The 21,683-nt window shown below is 38.0% G+C and overlaps 1 protein-coding gene and 1 pseudogene across 2 annotated transcripts in view; both read right to left on the bottom strand.

Annotated features, from left to right (window-relative positions):
* The window catches only part of BLTP3B (bridge-like lipid transfer protein family member 3B), a 120,943-nt gene that overhangs the window by 17,141 nt on the left and 82,119 nt on the right, over positions 1-21,683 (bottom strand). For both annotated transcript variants that reach the window (XM_025882433.2, XM_025882432.2), the window contains 4 exons: positions 11,224-11,363; positions 10,387-10,537; positions 6,738-6,991; positions 6,289-6,397 (listed from right to left, as the gene is read on the bottom strand). In XM_025882433.2, the coding sequence (XP_025738218.1) occupies positions 6,289-6,397; positions 6,738-6,991; positions 10,387-10,537; positions 11,224-11,363 (654 nt within the window). The remainder of the gene's footprint in view (positions 1-6,288; positions 6,398-6,737; positions 6,992-10,386; positions 10,538-11,223; positions 11,364-21,683) is intronic.
* Positions 2,302-3,846, bottom strand: LOC112831907 (T-complex protein 1 subunit zeta pseudogene; annotated as a pseudogene).

Below are 21,683 nucleotides of genomic sequence, written 5' to 3'. Positions count from 1 at the left end.
CGCCCCTAAGCTATTATTTTTTATTTAAAGACAAGACTTAATTCTCAAAGGTTTTTAACTGGTTATTTTCCATATAAGGCTTGTTCTTATTTTATGAACTCAAAATCCTATCATGTATCTGTAAAAGTCTCCACTTTTCTTTAGCATCAACTGTATTACTCATATGTTTTTTGTCTCTTACTGATTTTTGAAGTAGGCATTTTGTCATTTATTTCACCCATCCAACATCAGAATCCCTTTCCGTATTTGAAGAATTTCATACTTTTTGAGTTTGAGAGTAAAATCTCCTTCCTTCAATAAATGTTGGAAAATCTACCAAAATTTCCAGATTCCTTTCCATGCATGTGACCCAGCTATTGCCAATCAAATTGTACTCACCCTAGATTTCCCTCAGATACTAAAGAAGGAAAGGAAGAGAACTTTCTCTTTCTGGGGACAGCAACAGTGACAGTGGAAGCAAGGTCAAGTTCCTAAGTAAAAAAGCTCAAACACTGATGGCTGCAGCAGATGCAGTAAAGCTGGATTTATGCAACAACAGTGACAACAGTGCAAAATGTAAAATCAAGTGTCCAGTGTCAGGCAGCAGTGTTTCCCATCACACCAGATAACACTCTACTGTGGTTTGGGGGCATGGATCTGGAAGGTAAACCGTGAGCTTGGTTCCCCAGATCTCTCATGATTCTAAAATATATTTAAGAGCTTTCTTAAAAAATAACTCACATAAAAAAATAATTCACATGTCTCATTTATCCATTTAGAGTGCATGACCCGTAGGTTTTTAGTATGCTCACCAGTGGTACCACCATCACCATGATCACTTTTAGAACTTTTTTTTTTAAGATTTATTTATTTATTTGAGAGAGAGAAAAGAGAGTGAACAAGCAGGGGGAGGGGCAGAAGGAGAAGTAGACTCCCCGCTGAGCAGGGATCCCGACAAGGCGGATTGATCCCAGGCTCTGGGATCCTGACCTGAGCCGAAGGTAGATGCTTAACCAACTGAGCCACCCTGGCACTCAGAACATTTGCATCACCCTCAAAATCCACTGTACCCATTAGCAGTCTCTCCCCATTCCTTTCATCCCACCCACCAGCCCTAAGCAACCACTACTTTCTGTCTTTACAGATTTGCCGCTTCTGGGCATTTCATGTAAATGAAATCATGTAATATGTTATCTTTCCTGACTGGCTTCCTTCATTTAGCAAAATGTTTTCAAAGCTTCCATATTGTAAAATGTATTAGTACTTCATTTTTTTTTATTGCTGAATAATCCATTGTATGGATATATCACATTTTCCTTGTCCATTCATAGCATAATATTTGGGTTATTTCCACTTCTAGGCTATTATGAATACTGTCCTTGTCAACATCAACATTCGTGTACAAGTTTTTGAATGGACTTGTTTTTACTTCTCGAGTGGAATTGCTGGGTCATAAGTAACGGTTTAAAACTTTCTGAGTTACTGCCAAATTATTTCCCAAGCACCCACACCATTTTACAAGCCCAGCAATGTAGGAGTGTTCCAATTTCTGCACATCCTCCCACCACTTGTTATCATCTGTCTTTTTGATTAGTCATCTTAGTGGGTTTGAAGTGTTATCTCATTGTGGTTTTGATTTACATTTCTATAATGGCTAATGATGTCAAGCATCTTTTCATGTGCTTTTGGCCGGCCGTTTTTATATATTCAGAGAAATATCTGTTCAAATCTTTGCCTATTTTAAAATTAGGTTACTTATCTTTTTCAGTTTCTGTTCATTTGTTCGTTTGTTTTTCAAGGAACATTTAATAACAGCGTAGGTAACATATACTTATCTAACATGGTACTTTATCACTGAAGCTAAAGCAAAACATCCTGTTTATTAGGTAAAAAGGGCCTGCTTAATGTGTGTACGCTGCAGCGCAATATAAAACATACTAATTATAATTTCAAAATTTCAGAATTTGAGTGTCAGCATTCTCTCTTTTTTTTGTATGGAAAAAGAAAATGCTTTTGAAAATCACTTGAGAGGTGCCTGGGTGGCTCAGTCGGTTAAGCGTCTGCCTTTGGCTCAGGTCATGATCCCGGAGTCCCAGGATCAAGCCTCGTGTTGGGCTCCCTGCTCAGTGGGGAGTCTGCTTCTCCCTCTGCCCCTCACCTTACTTGTGCTCTCTCTCCAATAATTAAATAAGAGGAAGGAAGGAAAGAAGGAAGGAAGACAGAAAGAAAATCACTTGAAACTTGGACAAAATTCCACAGGTATATTCTTAGGATCACTCTGTAGGGTCTTCATGATTCAGATGACACAAGGGAAGCTTCAATTCAACATTTTAGAGAAAACATTCCAGTTCACATGATCTCATCAGTCAGGATACTGTTTATGGCAGTCACAGTGCAGGAGTGAAGAAGCTGTCTCTTTACATAATAGTTATCCCATATGCCTACTTCAGCTGCTACCACTGGCTCACCTGTGTTCAAGTCCACACCCACACGCTGACTTGATTCTGAAAGTTCTGCCTGAACTTTAACTAGTATTTCCTGAAGGTCAAAACCAGAATTCTGAGCAAGAACCTTGGGAATAATGAGCAGTGCATCAGCAAATGCTTGAACTCCCAAGTTGGGCCTTGCCCTTTATACTGAGTTTATATTTAATCAAGCTTCTGCCATTGCTACTTCACTGCACCAGTACCTGGAACAACAGAGCCAGCATCAGTAGCATTTTTAACAGCCCTCAAACCATCTCTTACTGCATCTTTGGTTTGAATGTGTGCTTATTTGGCCCTTTGACCAACAATGTGACAGAGCAAGGATTGTTACATGTCTCTTCTCCAATGTATACTCATAGACAAGTCCTGCATGTCCCAAACAAACAGGATTTAGGTCATTAAAAGAATTTAGAGCTACTTCACTGCAAGCAAGACTCAGCCTTTCCATATTTCTCCTTTTAGCTCTACACAGAGCTACTATGCTTTCTTTTGCAATAGCTTCTAAGGAAAAGGGGTCAATTCCCTTTTGATTAATAACAACAAATCCTTTATCTGAATCATGCAGACTTCCCTTTTCAGTTCTGTTATTTTTTTTAACTCTATCTTCAATGAATTTTCTTTCAGCTTTTACAAGTTTCTCTCTTCTGCACGCTTGTAAAAAAAAAAAAAAGCCAGAATTCACTTTCATTTTTTCATATTCTAATGACATTTTGCATATGAGGATGTATGCATTTTCTACCTTTTTTTCATATCAGGATGCCACGCCCCCATGGTCCAAAACAAGACCTTTGATTAAGCTTGTATTAGTTTCAGATTTATGTTTCACCTCCATGGTCTCAAACATGAAGAGGTCCCAATAGGTTCATCTTGTTTTTTAAAGACCAAAATAGAGTCTACCACAGCCTGTTAAGACAAGTTCAGCATGCACTTTAGTATGTAGAGATGTTCTGGCCACATCTCTTAAGTGTTTCCCTGTCCGTTTCTTTGCTTACTTTGACTTTTCCAAAAACTGAAGTACCTTTTCCTTTATAGCTTCATATTCTTCTGCTGTTATTCTGGGATGAAGACTTTCAGAAATGCTCTCCAATGATTAGGACATGGAAATGGTACCATCACCAATTATGTCATCCTGGGATGTTACTACTTTGGCTACTGAGGAGGCTGTTGGGTGTTGAATTTGCATTTCATGAAGCAGCACACTGCCATCCTTAGTAAGCTTAATGTCTCCAGCACCAGCAATAAGCATCTTCATGGTGCTGTTAGGCCCCAAGTTGGTCTTCAGCACGTCCTGCAGCCCCTGGGCCACGCTGATGTTGACCACCAGGGCCACCTGGGCTCAGGCCACCTCGGCCACGGGGTTCAGAGTCTTCACAGCTGCCATAGCTACCCAGCACAGGAAGAGGAGGAGACCCAGCATGTGGAGTGCCCAAAGCCGTCTCCTTATCTTTTCCAGTTTTGCATTAGAAGAGTTCTTTATACAGTCCGGATACCAGGCCCTTACCAGATATATGACTTATAATATTTCTTCCATCCTGTGGACTGTCTTTTCATGCTCCTGACAGTATATTCATCTACACTTTTCTTTCTTTCTTTTTTTTAAAGATTTAATTATATATTTATTAGAGAGCGAGAGAGAGAAACAGCATGAGAGGGGAGAGGGTCAGAGGGAGAAGCAGGTTCCCCGCCAAGCCAGGAGCCGGATGCGGAACTCATCTACATTTTTCTTTTGTCATTTATGCTTTTGGTGTGGTATCTGAGAAGGCTTCCTAACCCAGGGTCATTAAGATTTATTCTTATGGGTTTTTTTTAAGAATTTTATATAGTTTTCCCTCTTTTAAGATTTCTGATCCACAAAGAGTACATTTTTGTGGATGATAGACAGAAGAGGTCTAGCTTCATTCATGTGGATACCATGCAGTTTCAGCACCATTTGTGGGAAAGGCTATTATTTCCCACATTGAATTGTCTTGGTACCAATGTCAAAAATCAGTTAATCATAAATGTAAGAGTTTATTTCTGGTCTCTTAATTCTATTCCATTCCAATAATCTTTATAAAACTCCTTTTCTACTCAATTAGCTAGAGAGTATACTTCTTGCTTACAATCATGACTACTGCCTGATTACAATCAATCAAATGTTTGACAATTCTTAGATGTATGCTTAACCCATTTTCTTGACTATGGATGCTGTTTCAATGTGCCATAGTTGACAGCCAGTGATGGGGTTGGGGAGGGAGAGGTTGTGCTGCTGGGGTGAGAGATACCAAGTTTGTCAATTAGGTATAACACAATCATTCCCTTCCTGGGACCTGGCAGCTGTAAAATCTACCCTCCATGTTGTAGTCTATATGCAAACCTCCCTAAAGTCTGCTATTTGGTAGAAGCATAGGAAAGGGTCCCCAAAAGAAGTGCCTACATTGTTCACCCTATTGCCTCAGGGATCTATTCTAATTTCAGCATCCTGTTGGGAAGATTTCTCCTGTTTTTGAGGAGAAAATTCTCCTGTACTCTCTTGGCCCCCCTTCTCACTTACTCACAGGAGAGAAGGTATGACTTACCTGATTGATGAGCTTAGAAAAAGTAACTGTGTGTGTGTGTGATTCAGTCTCTCCTCACTTTGGTATAAGCCTTGCCTGCAAAAAGGATGCATCCTATTCTGCTTTCTCTACAAGTCAGACCTGCAGTTTTGGGACCTAAAGTATTTGGAGGAAAGAGACATACAGCAAACCTATCTTCTTAGAGTAAGCTATTTGCTCCATGTGAGCTTTTATCAGAAAAGAAGCTGACATTTTTATCTTTGTTGGTCTGACTTCTTTGTTTGCCCTATTGATCCCGAACTCCAGAAGGGTAGACTCATTGATTAGGACTTCCCCACAAACTGCTCATACCTTAGCAATAGTTCTCTCTTAGATGGGTTTATGGCTACAGACTTTTCTGGTTTTGCCTTTCTGGATTGCTCTCTGTGCTCTTTTAAGGATTTCTGACCCACTGATGGTACTTATTTTTCTTTTGCAGTACTGTTAGGCCTTTATTCTTTTAACATGTCATTTCATGAGGTTCTGATAGATGAAACAGATGCATAGATCAGTCCCTGATATTTCACTCTCAAGTAGCTACTAACAAAGTGAGACTAGACTAAGTCTAACAACTCAAGCTCTTTCCTCTACTCCACCCCACCTTGTAAGATATAGCCCTTAGAGACCTTAAAAATCTTGTTAGAATGGAGATACTAATTCTTAAATCAAGATACTAAAGCAGAACTAAATACACAGCAATACACTGTAAGTAACTAATATATGGAGAATAAGTACCCAAGAATCATAAGAAGTCACATCAGGTTATAAGAACAGTTGATTGAAAAGAAGAAGCTTGAGATAATCTTGAAAGGAAACATACAATTCTAATGAGAAATAACAAGGCAAATAAGAACACAGAGATGGAAAAGTGCATGAAGAATTCCATTACAGGGAGTATACCAAGTTTGTTGACTATATATAAATGAATAGGGGTAAATAAAGTTAAGAAAGAGATCAAGAGACCCAAGTGAGCTCAAGAGCCATGTAAGACCAGAAAAGCCTCTGTCACTTTCATTCAAAACACATTTGTAGAACAGGTATTAAATCAACTGTGGATGAGTTATTTCTGAAGTAAGAGATCCATACACAGATGATATTTTATTGCAAAGTACTATAAGTGTCCCTCAATCATTTACTACCACAAATGTATATATTTATAAACAGGAAGTATGAGTAAACAATCAACATATAAATAATTTAATTTTAAATTTCAGCAGGTATTCAATTACAATGTTTTTCATATATACCTCTGATATGAAAAGAGCCATCATCATTTCTCTCCACCACAAGATGGTCAATATGAACAGTTATAGGAGCTGGTTCAAGGGATACTGTACTACTACGAGGACTGTCATCCTACAGAAAGGAGAAACAACAACAGCATATTGTTATTAAAGTAAATGATAAAATTAATCATTTCCTTAACAAACGTTACTTCAGTCAATATTTTTAAATGAATTAGAAATTTATCTTTATATGCTTCAGTTGATACAATGAAAACATGTCCATTCTATTTTTGTTTTCTAATTTCTAAGAAGGAGCTCTTCATCATTCCCCCACAAAGACCACAAATTCATTTCAATAAATGGTAATAGAGTATATATTAGAGATGACATATTCTTAGACATGAATCAAAGTCCAGGTAAGCAAAGTGAACATTTACAACATGAAAATAGAAAAATACTTATTAACATACTTTTAAGTTAATTTTTGTGTTAGAAACTTGTATCTTCATTGGCATCACTGTCGCAACAGTTTCATCTTCCAAAAAATGTTGAATATTAGTAAGAGAAGATGTAAAAAACTCAGTGCTAAAGTTTTCTATATGGCATTGCAGAAATCCATTTTTTTCTGCAAGCAAAGAGTGTATTACAGCACCAGGCCCACTCTCAAATCTCAGAGTAATCTCAGGAGTGGATTTGGAATGAATTATAGATTGATGATCTGAACCTACAGAAAAAGAACACATAAAAATTATAACTTGTAGCACTACTCAAAAGTGTCACTCTCAATTATTTGTCATTAAGACATTATTGTTACTTTGTACAATGTTGAAGAAATAAAATCTTGAAGTTTTAATATTATTTTTAAGGGACACTTACAGTACATTTATAAGATACCATAAACAACCTTAACTTCAATTTTTATAGATGACTTTCCATTGCAATAATGTTGACTTGTCTATATTTTCTATTTCTTTGGTACCATGCAAACATACACCATGATATAAATCTGATATGATGCATACCTAAGATACTTACAATCCGAGTGTATACCTATCTATACAATATAATGGACAACTGTGATAAAGAAAAAATCATGGCATTTAAAGTGAGTCTTAAGCCATTTCTCAAGAAGTAACAAAAGCCTGAAGTTTTGTGCCTTCCTCATTAAAATTAGGTCCTTAAATAATCAGAAAAGTAAATAGACAAGACCTCATTAAAATGCCTCTATTAGAGGACAGTTTTAAAACTGATATTATAAGCAAAGGATATATACATACACACACACATCCCCACACACACGCCTTGGCCTTGTTCCAAAAAAGAATTTGAGGTGGCTTACAGAGATAAATACTGATTTCAAAAACAAATTTTAAAATTTCAATAAAGCACCCATACAATATCGATTTTAAAAAACAGAAGTTCCCAATGCAACCACTTAAGTGAACTGACCCTCATGGTAACTATTTTACTTTACAATACCTAGCTCCAAAAAGAATAGGAGGCAACACGGTCATAGCATACTTATATAAAAAATAAGTAAGCAATGGAAAAGGATAGAAGAGAAATGGATAGGTAGTAAGATTAGTAACTCTGAACACATTATTTACTTTTCTGTGCCACAGGTGAACCAAAAATGAACTTCCTAGCAGCAAAGAGAAAAATAGGATTAGTTTCACTATTCATAGAACCCAGTGAGTTAAAAACAAACTAAATGTTCTGGAAAAGTGAAACTGTTTCAGTTATTGAAGTATGGAATTAATCAGTCTCAGTTGTCTTAAGAAGACCCTAATTAAATTCATGATGGGGAGATGTTTATTTTCCCTCAGCATGGATGTGAATACTTCAGTCTTACAGAAGTCAAATGTAAACATATTTGTGAAGGGCAGGGGATGTAGAAAATAACATACTTGCATTTATGCACCAAGGAGAGATCTCCATACACAACTCATAACGGAGAGTTGTTTTTATAACTTTATTTCAGGTACAGAATGATGTTTAATCAATGTTAGTACTACAGATTAACATTTAAAATAAATAAATAATATGGAAAGAAGAGTTCAAATAAATTCTAAAGAATTTTTTGAACAATTAAGAACTCAGATTTTTTTTAAATAAAAGGTAAAACAGCCACAAATTGATAATGGTTAGTGTTCTTTCCTATATCAAGACGAAGAGTTAATGTGTCTATTTGATAATAAGAGCAATTAGAGGGGCGCCTGGGTGGCTCAGTCGTTAAGCGTCTGCCTTCGGCTCAGGTCACGATCCCAGGGTCCTGGGATCGAGCCCCGCATCGGGCTCCCTGCTTGGTGGGAAGCCTGCTTCTCCCTCTCCCACTCCCCCTGCTTGTGTTCCCTCTCTCGCTGTGTCTCTCTCTGTCAAATAAATAAATCTTAAAAAAAAAAAAAGAGCAATTAGAAACAACTTGGTAAATGTGACTTTGTTTTGCCTTGTACCTATTTATCTACATATCTATACAGAGAGAGAGAAAGAGAGAGAGAGAGAGATACCTACTCACTCTAAGGAGCTGAGAGTCAGAAATAATTTCAAACAAAAAGAGTATTTATTTGGAGCAGAGATCAAACAAAATCTTCATTAGGCAAAACTCGTTTCTTTCTTCTACCTTTTAGGCCATGAAACTATTATGTAAAGGTCTTCCTATTAAAGGACTCCAAAATCCATACATTATAGAAAAACAAAAACAAATAAAAGCAAAAACAACTTTGCAATTTTAACTGGCCATGTCAGAGCGACAGCGGATATAAACCACAGATCCGTCTTTGTTCGCTAGGCTTATTCTTTGAAATGTTCAAGCTAGACTATTTTTTTCTCCCTTTCCTTTTATCCCATTTCCCCTTGCTCCTTTCTTTTCCTCCTTATTCTTTGTTTATCTTTAAACAACCAACTGACACAGCTGAGAAAAATAAGGCATTAGCACTGACTATACAACCCATCCATACTAAGCATTTCAAAATGATTTCTTCAGTAAGGAACAGCATGAAACAAAGTAACAGGACATGGTACTAAGTGACCCATTAAAAGTAAAAACAACTAAGCAACTGGAAATAATCTTAAAAGTGCACAATTTGGAGAGTGTTTGGATTGGGAATAGAACAGGGTCTAGGTTTTGAGATTTCTTTTGTGCACTATGAAACCTTTCCAATTATATATATAGCTTCCTCTATTTTGCATGCCATTGGGATTTATACTTCCAATAGAAACTTCTTGAAATTTTTTAACAGATATATTGTAAACTGCAAGGTCTATACATAGAAAAAAGCCAGGAGACAATTTTTTTCTATGATGCTGGTTTAAAGACAAATGGCACATTTACCTGAAATTCCCAGGATGTGAGGTGATAGCATACTTATTTGATATCATGCAGGACTATGTATTTCAACATGTTATGTATCAGATTTAGCATTCTGTATATATAGCAAAGAAAAATATTACAGCTCAGTGACTTTGTAAAGACTTAAAAAATTGAACATTGTCATTTTAAATGCTTAGTAGAACTATTCTAAAACGTCAATTTCTTCAAATGACTGAAAACCATGAGTGATAACTCCATAGAAACTTTGAAAAAGGGATGGTTTTATGTGGTTTTCTCTTCATACACTGCATGTATTGTTCATATTCCTCTACGTCCAAGTGAATGTGTGGATCTTAGAACGAAGGACCATAAGAACATGATACACGATTTTTCCAAACACCAAGTCTCATGCTGGACTCAGGAAATGTTTGTTTATAAGCAAGATAATGGAATATAAAAATTGACATTTATTCCAGCACTGAACTGTTTGACATTCCAGGATTACTTTATCATTCTTTTCATATAGAAAAGAGCTCAGTTTTCTTAAACCTATTATATCAAAGAATGAGAAGACCAAAAGAGATGGCACTTAACAAAACAAAAAGAAATTAGAGAATACATCTTCAACACATTATATTTCTAACAACAAAATACTATATGAAAATAAGGTAAAGGTAATCTAAAAGAAATCTCTTACATTATTATAAACAAATGTAATTTTCCTTGAATTTATTTATACCAAAGACAAAATCGCTAGGGAATTATATGTATAAAAAACAAAACAAGTTTAAATCATATTAAAGTCTTACCTACTGGACGATTACAAAGGTAATGCCGAAGACTGATATTGCCTAACTGATCTGGTGTCACTTGGTCCACTTGAAGACAGATTTCCATATCTTCCCCTCGGATGTCAACTTCCCCATTAACACCAGTAATTTTAAACACCACAACTGACATCTAATAATGATTGCATAAATAATATTAGCATACCAAGTAATTCAAAACAAAATTTAAGAAATGACACAGGAAACTACTATAACCTCTAAAAACACAATTGTGACCTATAACCAAAAATATACTTTTGACCAACAAAACATGATTATACATTACAGTGACAAACTTCAGCTTCCTTTCTTCCTATTCAGTCAAGAGAGAATTTTTTTAGGTCACAAAGATTAATTATATGATATTTCTGTGTGAAATTATTTTCACTGAAGGCTGAACATATTTTCTAAGTCATCTGTAAGAATATTTCACTGGGTGGGAAGGGCTTAAACCAGTAACATACTTCTTTTGTAGAAAGTTCCTCATGAGGACTGACTACCATCAACCATCAAACTTGTTTTCAAAATATATTTAAGTGGAACTATGATAAAGGTCAAAAAATAAAAGACGGAAAAAGATAGAAGCTCTCCTCCTCAGTGGGAGAAAAACAGATTTAGAGAGTGAAATTCAGAGAAAAACAATTCAATAGGAAGGAAGGAAGCAATTTCAAGAGTAGAAAGAGCAAAGTGAATCGTTCACTATGGCAATTCACTTATATATGTTAATGTCATAAAAGGTGCCCATATTAAATATGAAATAAAGGTAAAACAGCCTTGTGGTTGGCATTTCTCTTCACAAAATCTCTCTGAAATGATTACCAGGTCTTGATTTTCTTGAGCACCCTCTGAATTTGTACTGATGGCATCTGGAGAGGTTTCACCAAAATTCTGTAGCTTTGCACTGGCATTTGCACTCTCTGCAAGGCTCTGGTAATTTGTAGTCACGTTCTTTTTAATACCTGAAGTAATAAAGAAATAAACTAACAAATTAAAATCAGCTATACACATGATCCAACAATGTTACATTTATCTAACCAATACGAGGCATCCCTTCACTCTTTCTCAAGCAAAGGCTTGTTTAAAAGACACTAAGCAAAGAAAAATTAAATTGCAATTAGTTAGCAAATATTAAGAAATAACATCCACAATAAAATGTTTGAGATACTAAAGCCCTAAACTTAGTATGAAAAAAATCTAAAATGCTGACCACAGCTTCCTCATTGCTGGTCTAGTGCTGAACAGCAGGTTCCTGGTCAGCCAGCTTTTGCCTCCCCCTATGCTACCCTACTTTGAATAGTCCCAGTTTAACCACTTCATTTCCCCTGTCAGTAGCCTGCGGTAACTTTTTTTTTTTTTTTAAGATTTTATTTATTTACTGGGGCGCCTGGGTGGCTCAGTTGGTTAGGCAACTGCCTTCAGCTCCGGTCACGGTCCCAGGGTCCTGGGATCGAGTCCCGCATCGGGCTCCCTGCTCAGCGGGAAGCCTGCTTCTCCCTCTCCCACTCCCCCTGCTTGTGTTCCCTCTCTCACTGTGTCTCTCTGTCAATTAAATAAATAAAATCTTTAAAAAAAAAAAAAGATTTTATTTACTTGACAGACAGTGAGAGAGGGAACGCAAGCAGGGGGAGTGGGAGAGGGAGAAGCAGGCTTTCTGCGGAGCAGGGAGCCCAATGTGGGGCTTGATCCCGGGATCATGACCTGAGCCGAAGGCAGACGCTGAACGACTGAGCCACCCAGGAGCCCCATCCTGTGGTAACTTTTAATTACCGTATCTACATGAAGTTAATGCCACTACTGCCAATGTGATCATCCTCCATTCTTAACCTACCTGTCTTAATTTCTCAGTGTGCTGTATTTCATTATTTCTCAAACTCTGTGGTCAATCTTAAAAAAATTCTGTGCCTATCACAGACCAATACTTCAAAAAAATACCGTAAAAATGAATTACTAGAAAAAATAGATTACAAAAGCCCAAGTCATGACACAGCCTCAGTTTTTAAATTATTACACAGTTAACTCGTGAAACAGTGTGAAGGCTAGGGGTGCTGACCTCCCATGCACTCAAAAATCCACATTAACTTCTGACTCCCCCAAAACTTAACTACTAATAGTCTACTATTGACTGAAGTCAATTAACATATTTTGCATATGATATGTATTATATGTTGTATTCTTACAATAAAAAAAGCTAGAGAAAAGAAAACATCATATAAAAATCACAAGAAAAAAAATCACAAGAAAAATACAATTACAGTATTGTACTGAATTTATCAGGAAAAAAAAAATCCACATATAAGTGGACCTGTGCAGTTCAAACCCATGTTGTTCAAGGGTCAACTGCATTTACTATTATATATTCAGCTTCTAACCCAGTGCCTGGAAACACAGTTGGTGCTCAATAAATCATCTACTGAATGAAAGAAAACAATGTTTAGGGCCAGGGAAGACATATATAAATACAATTCCCATTTCACAGGGGCCTCTCAGAGGTTAAGAAGGCTTCCTTGATGAAACAATATATAAACTAAAGTGAAAAAGCATTCTAGGCACAGGTACAAAGGACTGAGGTAGAAAAACATTTGTCTCAGGGAAGAAACTGTGAAGAGTGAATTTAGAGAAGGAGTAAAATGTTCTATAGGACACCTGAAAGTGTAGCCAACACATGGGTAAACAGCAGAAACAGTTAAGTTGTGGCCATATCACACAGAGCACTGTCAGTAATGTTAAGGTTTTTAAACTTAATAACCTTATAGCAGGAGGAAGTTACCAGGATTAAAATGGGGATCAAGTTGATACTACTGACATTTTTGTTTGTCTAAAGTAAGCTCTACACCCCACGTGTGGCTTGAACTCACGACCCTGAGATCCACAGTCACGTGGTCTACGTGGTCTATGGACTGAGTCAGCCAGGTGCCATGATAATTACATTCTTAAGAGTATCAGTGCCTGGCTGTCATACTCCAAAGCTGTACGGGAAACTTGCAGGGAACAAAAGCTCCCAAGAGCAAACCCAAGCAGATTATTTAGCCCGGACCGATAAGGGCAGGGCAATTCCGCCTCCGGCAAAGACATTTGAGAACCACGGCAAGAGGCCCCTCCCCCAGAAGATCAGCCAGCCAAGACCAAGTTTACCAATCAATGAGAACGGGAGAACTCCAGCACTAGGGGATAAGGCACATAGAATTCATGGCTTTTTCCCCCCTGATTCTTTAGTCTTTCAAAGTTAATTTTTTTAACTTTTTTCTATTTTTTTGAATTTTTCTTTTTCCCTTTTTCAACCAACATCTTATCAATCCCTTTTTAAAAAATCTTTTTTATTATTCAATTTTAGAGTCATTCTATCCCTTCATAGTAGTTAACCTTATTTTTGTAACATATATAAGTTGTTCTCTCTTTAAAATTTTGGGACAGTTTCTTCTAACACACCAAAATATACCCCGAATCTCTGGTGTATGGCATTGTTCTAGTCTCCTGCCTGATCACATTCTCTCTTTTTTTTTATTCCTCTTCTTTCTTTCTTAAACCAACTTCTTATCAATTCCTTTTATAAAATCTTTTATAATTTTCATCTTTACAGTCATATTCCATCCCTTCATCGTATTTACCCTTGTTTTTGTACATATATGTTTTTCTTTCTTTAAAATTTTGGGAGGCACTTTCTTCTAACAGACCAAAATATGCCCCAAATCTAGTGCGTGGCACTGATCTATGCACCAGCCTGATCATATTTGATCATATTCCTTTTTCTTTATCTTTTTCTTTTTTATTCTTTTTTCTTTCTTTCCCTTTCTTTTCCCCTGGTTTCAGGTCTCTTCTGATATGTTTAGTGTATATTTTTCTGGGGTCATTTACTCTGTTACTTTTTTTTTTTTTTTAAAGATTTTATTTATTTGACACAGAGAGGGAGATAGAGAGAGAGCACACGCCAGGGAGCAGCAGGCAGGCAGAGGGAGAGAGAGAAATAGTCTCTCCGCCAAGCAAGGAGCCCGATGTGGGACTCAATCCCAGGACCCTGAGATCATGACCCGAGCCAAAGGCAGCTGCTTAACCGACTGAACCACCCAGGCACCCCTACCCTGTTAGCATTTTGTTCTCTCATTCATCTATTCTCCTCTGGACAAAATGACAAGATGGAACAACTCACCTTAAAAAAAAGAACAAGAGGCAGTACTGACTGCCAGGGACCTAATCAATACGGACATTAGTAAGGTGTCGGAACTAGAGTTCAGAATGACGATTTTAAAGATACTAGCTGGGCTTGAAAAAAGGATGGAAGATATTAGAGAAAGCCTTTCTGGAGAAATAAAAGAACTAAAATCTAACCAAGTCGAAATCAAAAAGGCTATTAATGAGGTACAATCAAAAATGGGGGCACTAACTGCTAGGATAAATGAGGCAGAAGAGAATCAGCGATATAGAAGACCAAATGATGAAAAATAAAGAAGCTGAGAAAAAGAGAAATAAACAACTACTGGATCACGAGGGCAGAATTCAAGAGATAAGTGATACCATAAGACGAAACAATATTAGAATAATTGGGATCCCAGAAGAAAAAAGAGAGGGGCAGAAGGTATACTGGAGCAAATTATAGCAGAGAGGGGGCGGAGCAAGATGGCAGAGGAGTAGGAGACTTGGATTTCATCTGGTCTCAGGAATTCAGCTGGATAGGGATCAAACCATTCTGAACACCTACAAACTCAACAGGAGATCGAAAAAAAGAATAGCAACAACTCTCTAAACAGAAAAGCGACCACTTTCTGGAAGGTAGGACATGCAGAGAACTGAATCCGAGGCGATATTCAGGAGGATAGATGGTGAGGGAGGGGGCCTCCGTCGGCCGCTTCTGGCAAGTGATAGAGCAGCGGAGCACAAAATCGAAACTTTTAGAAGTCGGCTCCACTGAGAGACGTTGCTCCAGTGGCTAAGCAGGGGGTGGAAGCCTCGCTGGGACAGTGTAGGCTCAGGACCCTCGGGGTCACAGAAAGACTGGGGGTGCCTGAGTGCGGCAGAGCTCCTGAGTATCAGAGTGGGAAAGCCAGCTGCAGAGACGGAGCTGAGGAGCGAGCTCTCAGCTCGGGGTTGCCATAAACCGTGATCTGCAGCACAGTTGGGCCACTGCTCTTCCAGCAGGGACCCAACAAGCAGCAGATCCAGGGAGACTCCCCTTCCTTCCCCGGGAGGAGCAGTGTGGGAGCGCACCGCAGGGATCTACTGGGTTTGGAGACTCCACATGAGTTGGGTGCCAGAGATAGAAACGCTCGGTCACAGGCCAGGTGAGCGTGGAGTGCGGCAGGAGGCCGGGAAGACAGGAGTGAGTGACTGCTTTTCTCTGGGGGTGCACTGTGGAGCTGGGCCCCAAGTTCTCGGCTCCTCCGGGGCGGAGATTGGGAGGCCACCATTTTCACTCTCGTCCTCCAAAGCTGTAGCAAAAGGTTGCAGGGAACAAAAGCTCCCGAGAGCAAACCCGATTAGATTACTTAGCCCGGACCGATAAGGACGGGGCAATTCCGCCTCAGCAAAGACATTTGGGAACCATGGCAACAGGTCCCTCCCCCAGAAGATCAGCAAGAACAGCCAGCCAAGACTAAGTTTACCGATCAATGAGAACAGCAAAACTCCAGCGGTAGGGGAATACTGCACATAGAATTCATGGCTTTTTTACCATGATTCTTTAGTCTTTCAAAGTTAATTTTTTTAACTTTTTTTTTTAATTTTTCTTATTCCCTTTTTCAACCAACATTCTAACAATCCCTTTTTTTTAAAAAACATTTTTATTTTTCATTTTTAGAGTGATATTCTATCCCATCATAGTGCCCTTATTTTTGGCATATATATATATAAGTTGTTCTCTCTTTAAAATTTTGAGATACAGTTTCTTCTAACAGATCAAAATATACTCTAAATCTCTAGTGTGGCTTTGTTCTAGTCTCCTGCCGGATCACATTCTCTCCCCTTTTTTTTTCTTTTTTTTTTTTAAAATCCTCTTCTTTCTTTTTTCAAACAACTTCTTACCCATTCCTTTTATAAAATTTTTTTATAATTTTCATCTTTACAGTCATATTCCATCCCCTCATTGTATCAACCCTTATTTTGTACATATAGAAGTCTTTCCTTCTTTAAAATTTTGGGAGGCACTTTCTTCTAACAGACGAAAATACACCCAAAATCTAGTGTGTGGCACTGATCTATGCACCAGCCTGATCATATTTGATCATATTCTCTTTTTTTGTTTTGTTCTGCTGTTGTTTGTTTTTATCTTTTGCTTTTTCTTTTTTTTTTCTCTTTCTTTCCCTTTCTTTTCCCCTAGGTTCAGGTCTTTTCTGATTTGTTTAGAGTATATTTTCTGGGGACGTTGTTACCCTGTTAGCATTTTGTTCTCTTATTCATCTATTCTCCTCTGGACAAAATGACAAGACAGAAAAAATCACCTCAGCAAAAAGAACAAGAGGTAGTACCATCTGCCAGGGACCTACTCAGTACAGACATTAGTACATTGTTGGACTTAGAGTTTGGAATCATTATTTTAAAGATACTAGGTGGGCTTGAAAAAAGCATGGAAGTTATTAGAGAAACCCTTTCTGGAGAAATAAAAGAACTAAAATCTAACCAAGTCGAAATCAAAAAGGCTATTAATGAGGTGCAATAAAAAATGGGGGCACTAACTGCTAGAATAAATGAGGCAGAAGAAAGAATCAGCGATATAGAAGACCAAATGATGGTAAATACAGAAGCTGAGAAAAAGAGATAAACAACTACTGGATCACTAGGGCAGAATTCGAAAGATAAGCGATACCATAAGACGAAACATTAGAATAATTGGGATTCCAGAAGAAGAAGAGAGAGAGGGGCAGAAGGTATATTGGAGCAAAGTGTAACAGAGAACTTCCCTAATGTGGGGAAGGAAACAGGCATCAAAGTCCAGGAGGCACAGAGAACCCCTCTCAAAATCAATAAACTTAGGTCAACACCCCGACATCTAATAGTAAAACTTACGAGTCTCAGAGACAAAGAGAAAATCCTGAAAGCAGCTCGGGAGAAGAGATACGTAACCTATAATGGTAGAAACATTAGATTGGCAACAGACCTATCCAGAGAGACCTGGCAGGCCAGAAAGGAGCGGCATGATAACTTCAGAGCACTAAACGAGAAAAATATGCAGCCAAGAATACTATATCCAGCTAGGTTGTCACTGAAAATAGAAGGAGAGATAAAAAGCTTCCAGGACAAACAAAAACTAAAGGAATTTGCAAACACGAACCCAGCCCTCCAAGAAATATTGAAAGGGGTCCTCTAAGCAAAGAGAGCGCCTAAAAGCAGCATAGACCAGAAAGGAACACAGACAATATACAGTAACAGTCACCATACAGGCAATACAATGGCACTAAATTCATATCTTTCAAAAGTTACACTGAATGTAAATGGGCTAAATGCCCCAATCAAAAGACACAGGCTATCAGATTGGATAAAAAAACAAGACCCATCGATATGCTGTCTGCAAAAGACTCATTTTAGACTCAAAGACACCCCCACAATGAAAGTGAGGGGGTGGAAAACCATTTACCATGCTAATGGACACCAAAAGAAAGCTGAGGTGGCAATCCTTATAACAGACAAATTAGATTTTAAAACAAAGACTACAATAAGAGATGAGGAAGGACACTATATCCTACTTAAAGGGTCTATCCAACAGGAAGATCTAACAATTGTAAATATCTATGCCCCTAACATGGGAACAGCCAATTATATAAGCCAATTAATAACAAAAGCAAAGAAACACATTGACAACAATACAATAATAGTGGGAGACTTTAACATCCCCCTCAGGGAAATGGACAGATCATCTAAGCAAAAGATCAACAAGGAAATAAAGACTTTAAATGACACAGTGGATCAAAAGGACTTCACAGACATATTCAGAACATTTCAAAGCAATGGAATACACATTCTTCTCTAGTGCCCATGGAACATTCTCCAGAATTGATCACATCCTAGGTCACAAGTCAGGTCTCAACCGGTACCAAAGGACTGGGATCATTCCCTGCATATTTTCAGACCACAATACTTTGAAACTAGAACTCCATCACAAGAGGAAAGTCGGAAAGAACTCAAATACATGGAGGCTAAAGAGCATCCTACTAAAGAATGAATGGGTCAACCAGGAAATTAAAGAAGAATTTAAAAAATTCATGGAAACCAATGAAAATGAAAACACAACTGTTCAAAATCTTTGGGATACAGCAAAGGCAGTCCTGAGAGGAAAGTATACAGCAATACCAGCCTTTCTGAAGAAACAAGAGGTCTCAAATACACAACCTAACCCTACACCTAAAGGAGCTAGAGAAAAAATAGCAAATAAAGTCTAAACCCAGCAGGAGAAGAGAAATAATAATCAGAGCAGAAATCAATGAAACAGAAAGCAAAAGAACAGTAGAACAGATCAACGAAAGTAGGAGGTGGTTCTTTGAAAGAATTAGCAAGATTGATAAACCCCTGGCCAGACTTATCAAAAAGAAAAGAGAAATGACCCAAATAAACAAAATCATGAATGAAAGAGGAGAGATCACAACCAACACCAAAGAAATACAAACAATTATAACATATTATGAGCAACTCTATGCCAGCAAAATTAGATAATCTGGAAGAAATGGATGCATTCCTAGAGATGTATCAAACTACCAAAACTGAACCAGGAAGAAACAGAAAACCTGAACAGACCTATAACCACTAAGGAAATTGAAGCAGGAATCAAAAATCTCCCCAGGGCCAGATGGCTTCCCAGGGCAATTCTACCAAACATTTAAAGAATTAATACCCATTGTCCCAAAACTGTTCCAAAAAATAGAAATGGAAGGAAAACTTCCAAACTCATTTTATGACGCCACCATTACCTTGATCCCAAAACCAGACAAAGACCCCATCAAAAAGGAGAATTACAGACCAATATCCTTGATGAACATGGATGCAAAAATTCTCACCAAACTACTAGCCAATAGGATCCAACAGTACATTAAAAAGATTATTCACCACGACCAAGTGGGATTTATCCCTGGACTGCAAGTTGGTTCAACATCTGTAAATCAATGTGATACGATACATTAATAAAAGAAAGAACAAGAATCATATGATCCTCTCAATAGATGCAGAAAAAGCATTTGACAAAGTACAGCATCCTTTCTTGATCAAAACTCTTCAGAGTATAGGGATAGAGGGTACATACCTCAATATCATAAAAGCTATCTATGCAGTACTCCACAGCGAATATCATTCCCAATGGGGAAAAACTGAGAGCTTTCCCCCTGAGGTCAGGAACGCGGCAGGGATGTCCACTATCACCACTGCTATTCAACATAGTATTAGAAGTCCTAGCCACAGCAATCAGACAACAAAAAGAAATAAAAGGCATCCAAATCGGCAAAGAAGAAGTCAAACTCACTCTTTGCAGATGATATCATACTTTATGTGGAAAACCCAAAAGACCACGCCAGGGGCACCTGGGTGGCTCAGTCGTTAAGCGTCTGCCTTCGGCTCAGGTCATGATCCCAGGGTCCTGGGATCGAGCCCCGCATCAGGCTCCCTGCTCAGCGGGAAGCCTGCTTCTCCCTCTCCCACTCCCCCTGCTTGTGTTCCCTCTCTCACTGTGTTTCTCTCTGTCAAATAAATAAATAAAATCTTTAAAAACAAAACACAAAACAAAAACAGACTCCATCCCAAAACTGCTAGATCTCATACAGGAATTCAGTAAAGTGGCAGGATATAAAATCAATGCACAGAAATCAGTGGCATTCCTATACACCAACAACAAGACAGAAGAAAGAGAAATTCATGAGTCGATCCCATTTACAATTGCACCCAAAACCGTAAGATACCTAGGAATAAATCTAACCAAAGAGGCAAAGAATCTCTACTCAAACTACTCTAAAATACTCATGAAATAAATTGAGGAAGACACAAAGAAATGGAAAAACGTTCCATGCTAATGGATTGAAAGAACAAATATTGTGAAAATGTCAATGCTACCTAGAGCAATCTACACATTCAATGCAATCCCCATCAAAATACCATCCACCTTTTTCAAAGAAATAGAACAAATAATCCTAAAATTTGTATGGAACCAGAAGAGACCCCGAATAGCCAGAGGAATGTTGAAAAAGAAAAGCAAAGCTGGTGGCATCACAATTCCGGACTTCAAGCTCTATTACAAAGCTGTCATCATCAAGACAGGATGGTACTGGCACAAAAACAGACACATAGATGAATGGAACAGAACAGAGAGCCCAGAAATGGACCCTTAACTCTATGGTCAACTAATCTTTGACAAAGCAGGAAAGAATGTCCAATGGAAAAAAAGACAGTCTCTTCAAAAAATGGTGTTGGAAAAATTGGACAGCCACATGCAGGAGAATCAAAGTGGACCATTCTCCTACACTACACACAAAATAGACTCAAAATGGTTGAAGGACCTAAATGTGAGACAGGAGTCCATCAAAATCCTAAACAAGAACACAGGCAGCAACCTCTTTGACCTCAGCCGCAGCAACTTCTTCCTAGAAACATCGCAAAGGCAAGGGAAGCCAGGGCAAAAATGAACTATTGGGCCTTCATTAAGATAAAAAGCTTTTGCACAACAAACTAAACAGTCAACAAAACCCAAAGACAACCAACAGAATGGGAGAAAATATTTGCAAATGACATATCAGATAAAGGGCTAGTATCCAAAATCTATAAAGAACTTATCAAACTCAACACCCAAAGAACAAATAATCCAATCAAGAAATGGGCAGAAGACATGAACAGACATTTTTCCAACGAAAACATCCAAATGGCCAACAGACACATGAAAAAGTGCTCAACATCGCTCGGCATCAGGGAAATCCAAATGAAAACCTCAACGAGATACCACCTCACACCAGTCAGAATGGCTAAAATTAACAAGTCAGGAAACAACAGATGTTGGCGGGGATGCGGACAAAGGGGAACCCTCCTACACTTTTGGTGGGAATGCAAGCTGGTGCAACCACTCTGGAAAACAGTATGGAGGTTCCTCAAACAGTTGAAAACAGAGCTACCATATGACCAAGCAATTGCACTACTGGGTATTTACCCCAAAGATACAAATGTAGGAATCCGAAGAAGTACGTGTACCCCGATGTTTACAGCAGCAATGTTCACAATAGCCAAACTATGGAAAGAGCTAAGATGTCCATTGACAGATGAATGGATCAAGAAGATGTGGTGTGTGTGTGTGTATATATATATATATATATATATATATATATATA

This window comes from Callorhinus ursinus, unplaced genomic scaffold (assembly GCF_003265705.2).
Source record: "Callorhinus ursinus isolate GAN/ISIS: 27379988/994484 unplaced genomic scaffold, GSC_fseal_2.0 scaffold14, whole genome shotgun sequence".
Classification (NCBI taxonomy): domain Eukaryota; kingdom Metazoa; phylum Chordata; class Mammalia; order Carnivora; family Otariidae; genus Callorhinus; species Callorhinus ursinus.
The sequence above is the reverse complement of the archived record's forward strand: the minus strand, read 5'-3'. Positions and strand labels throughout refer to the sequence as shown.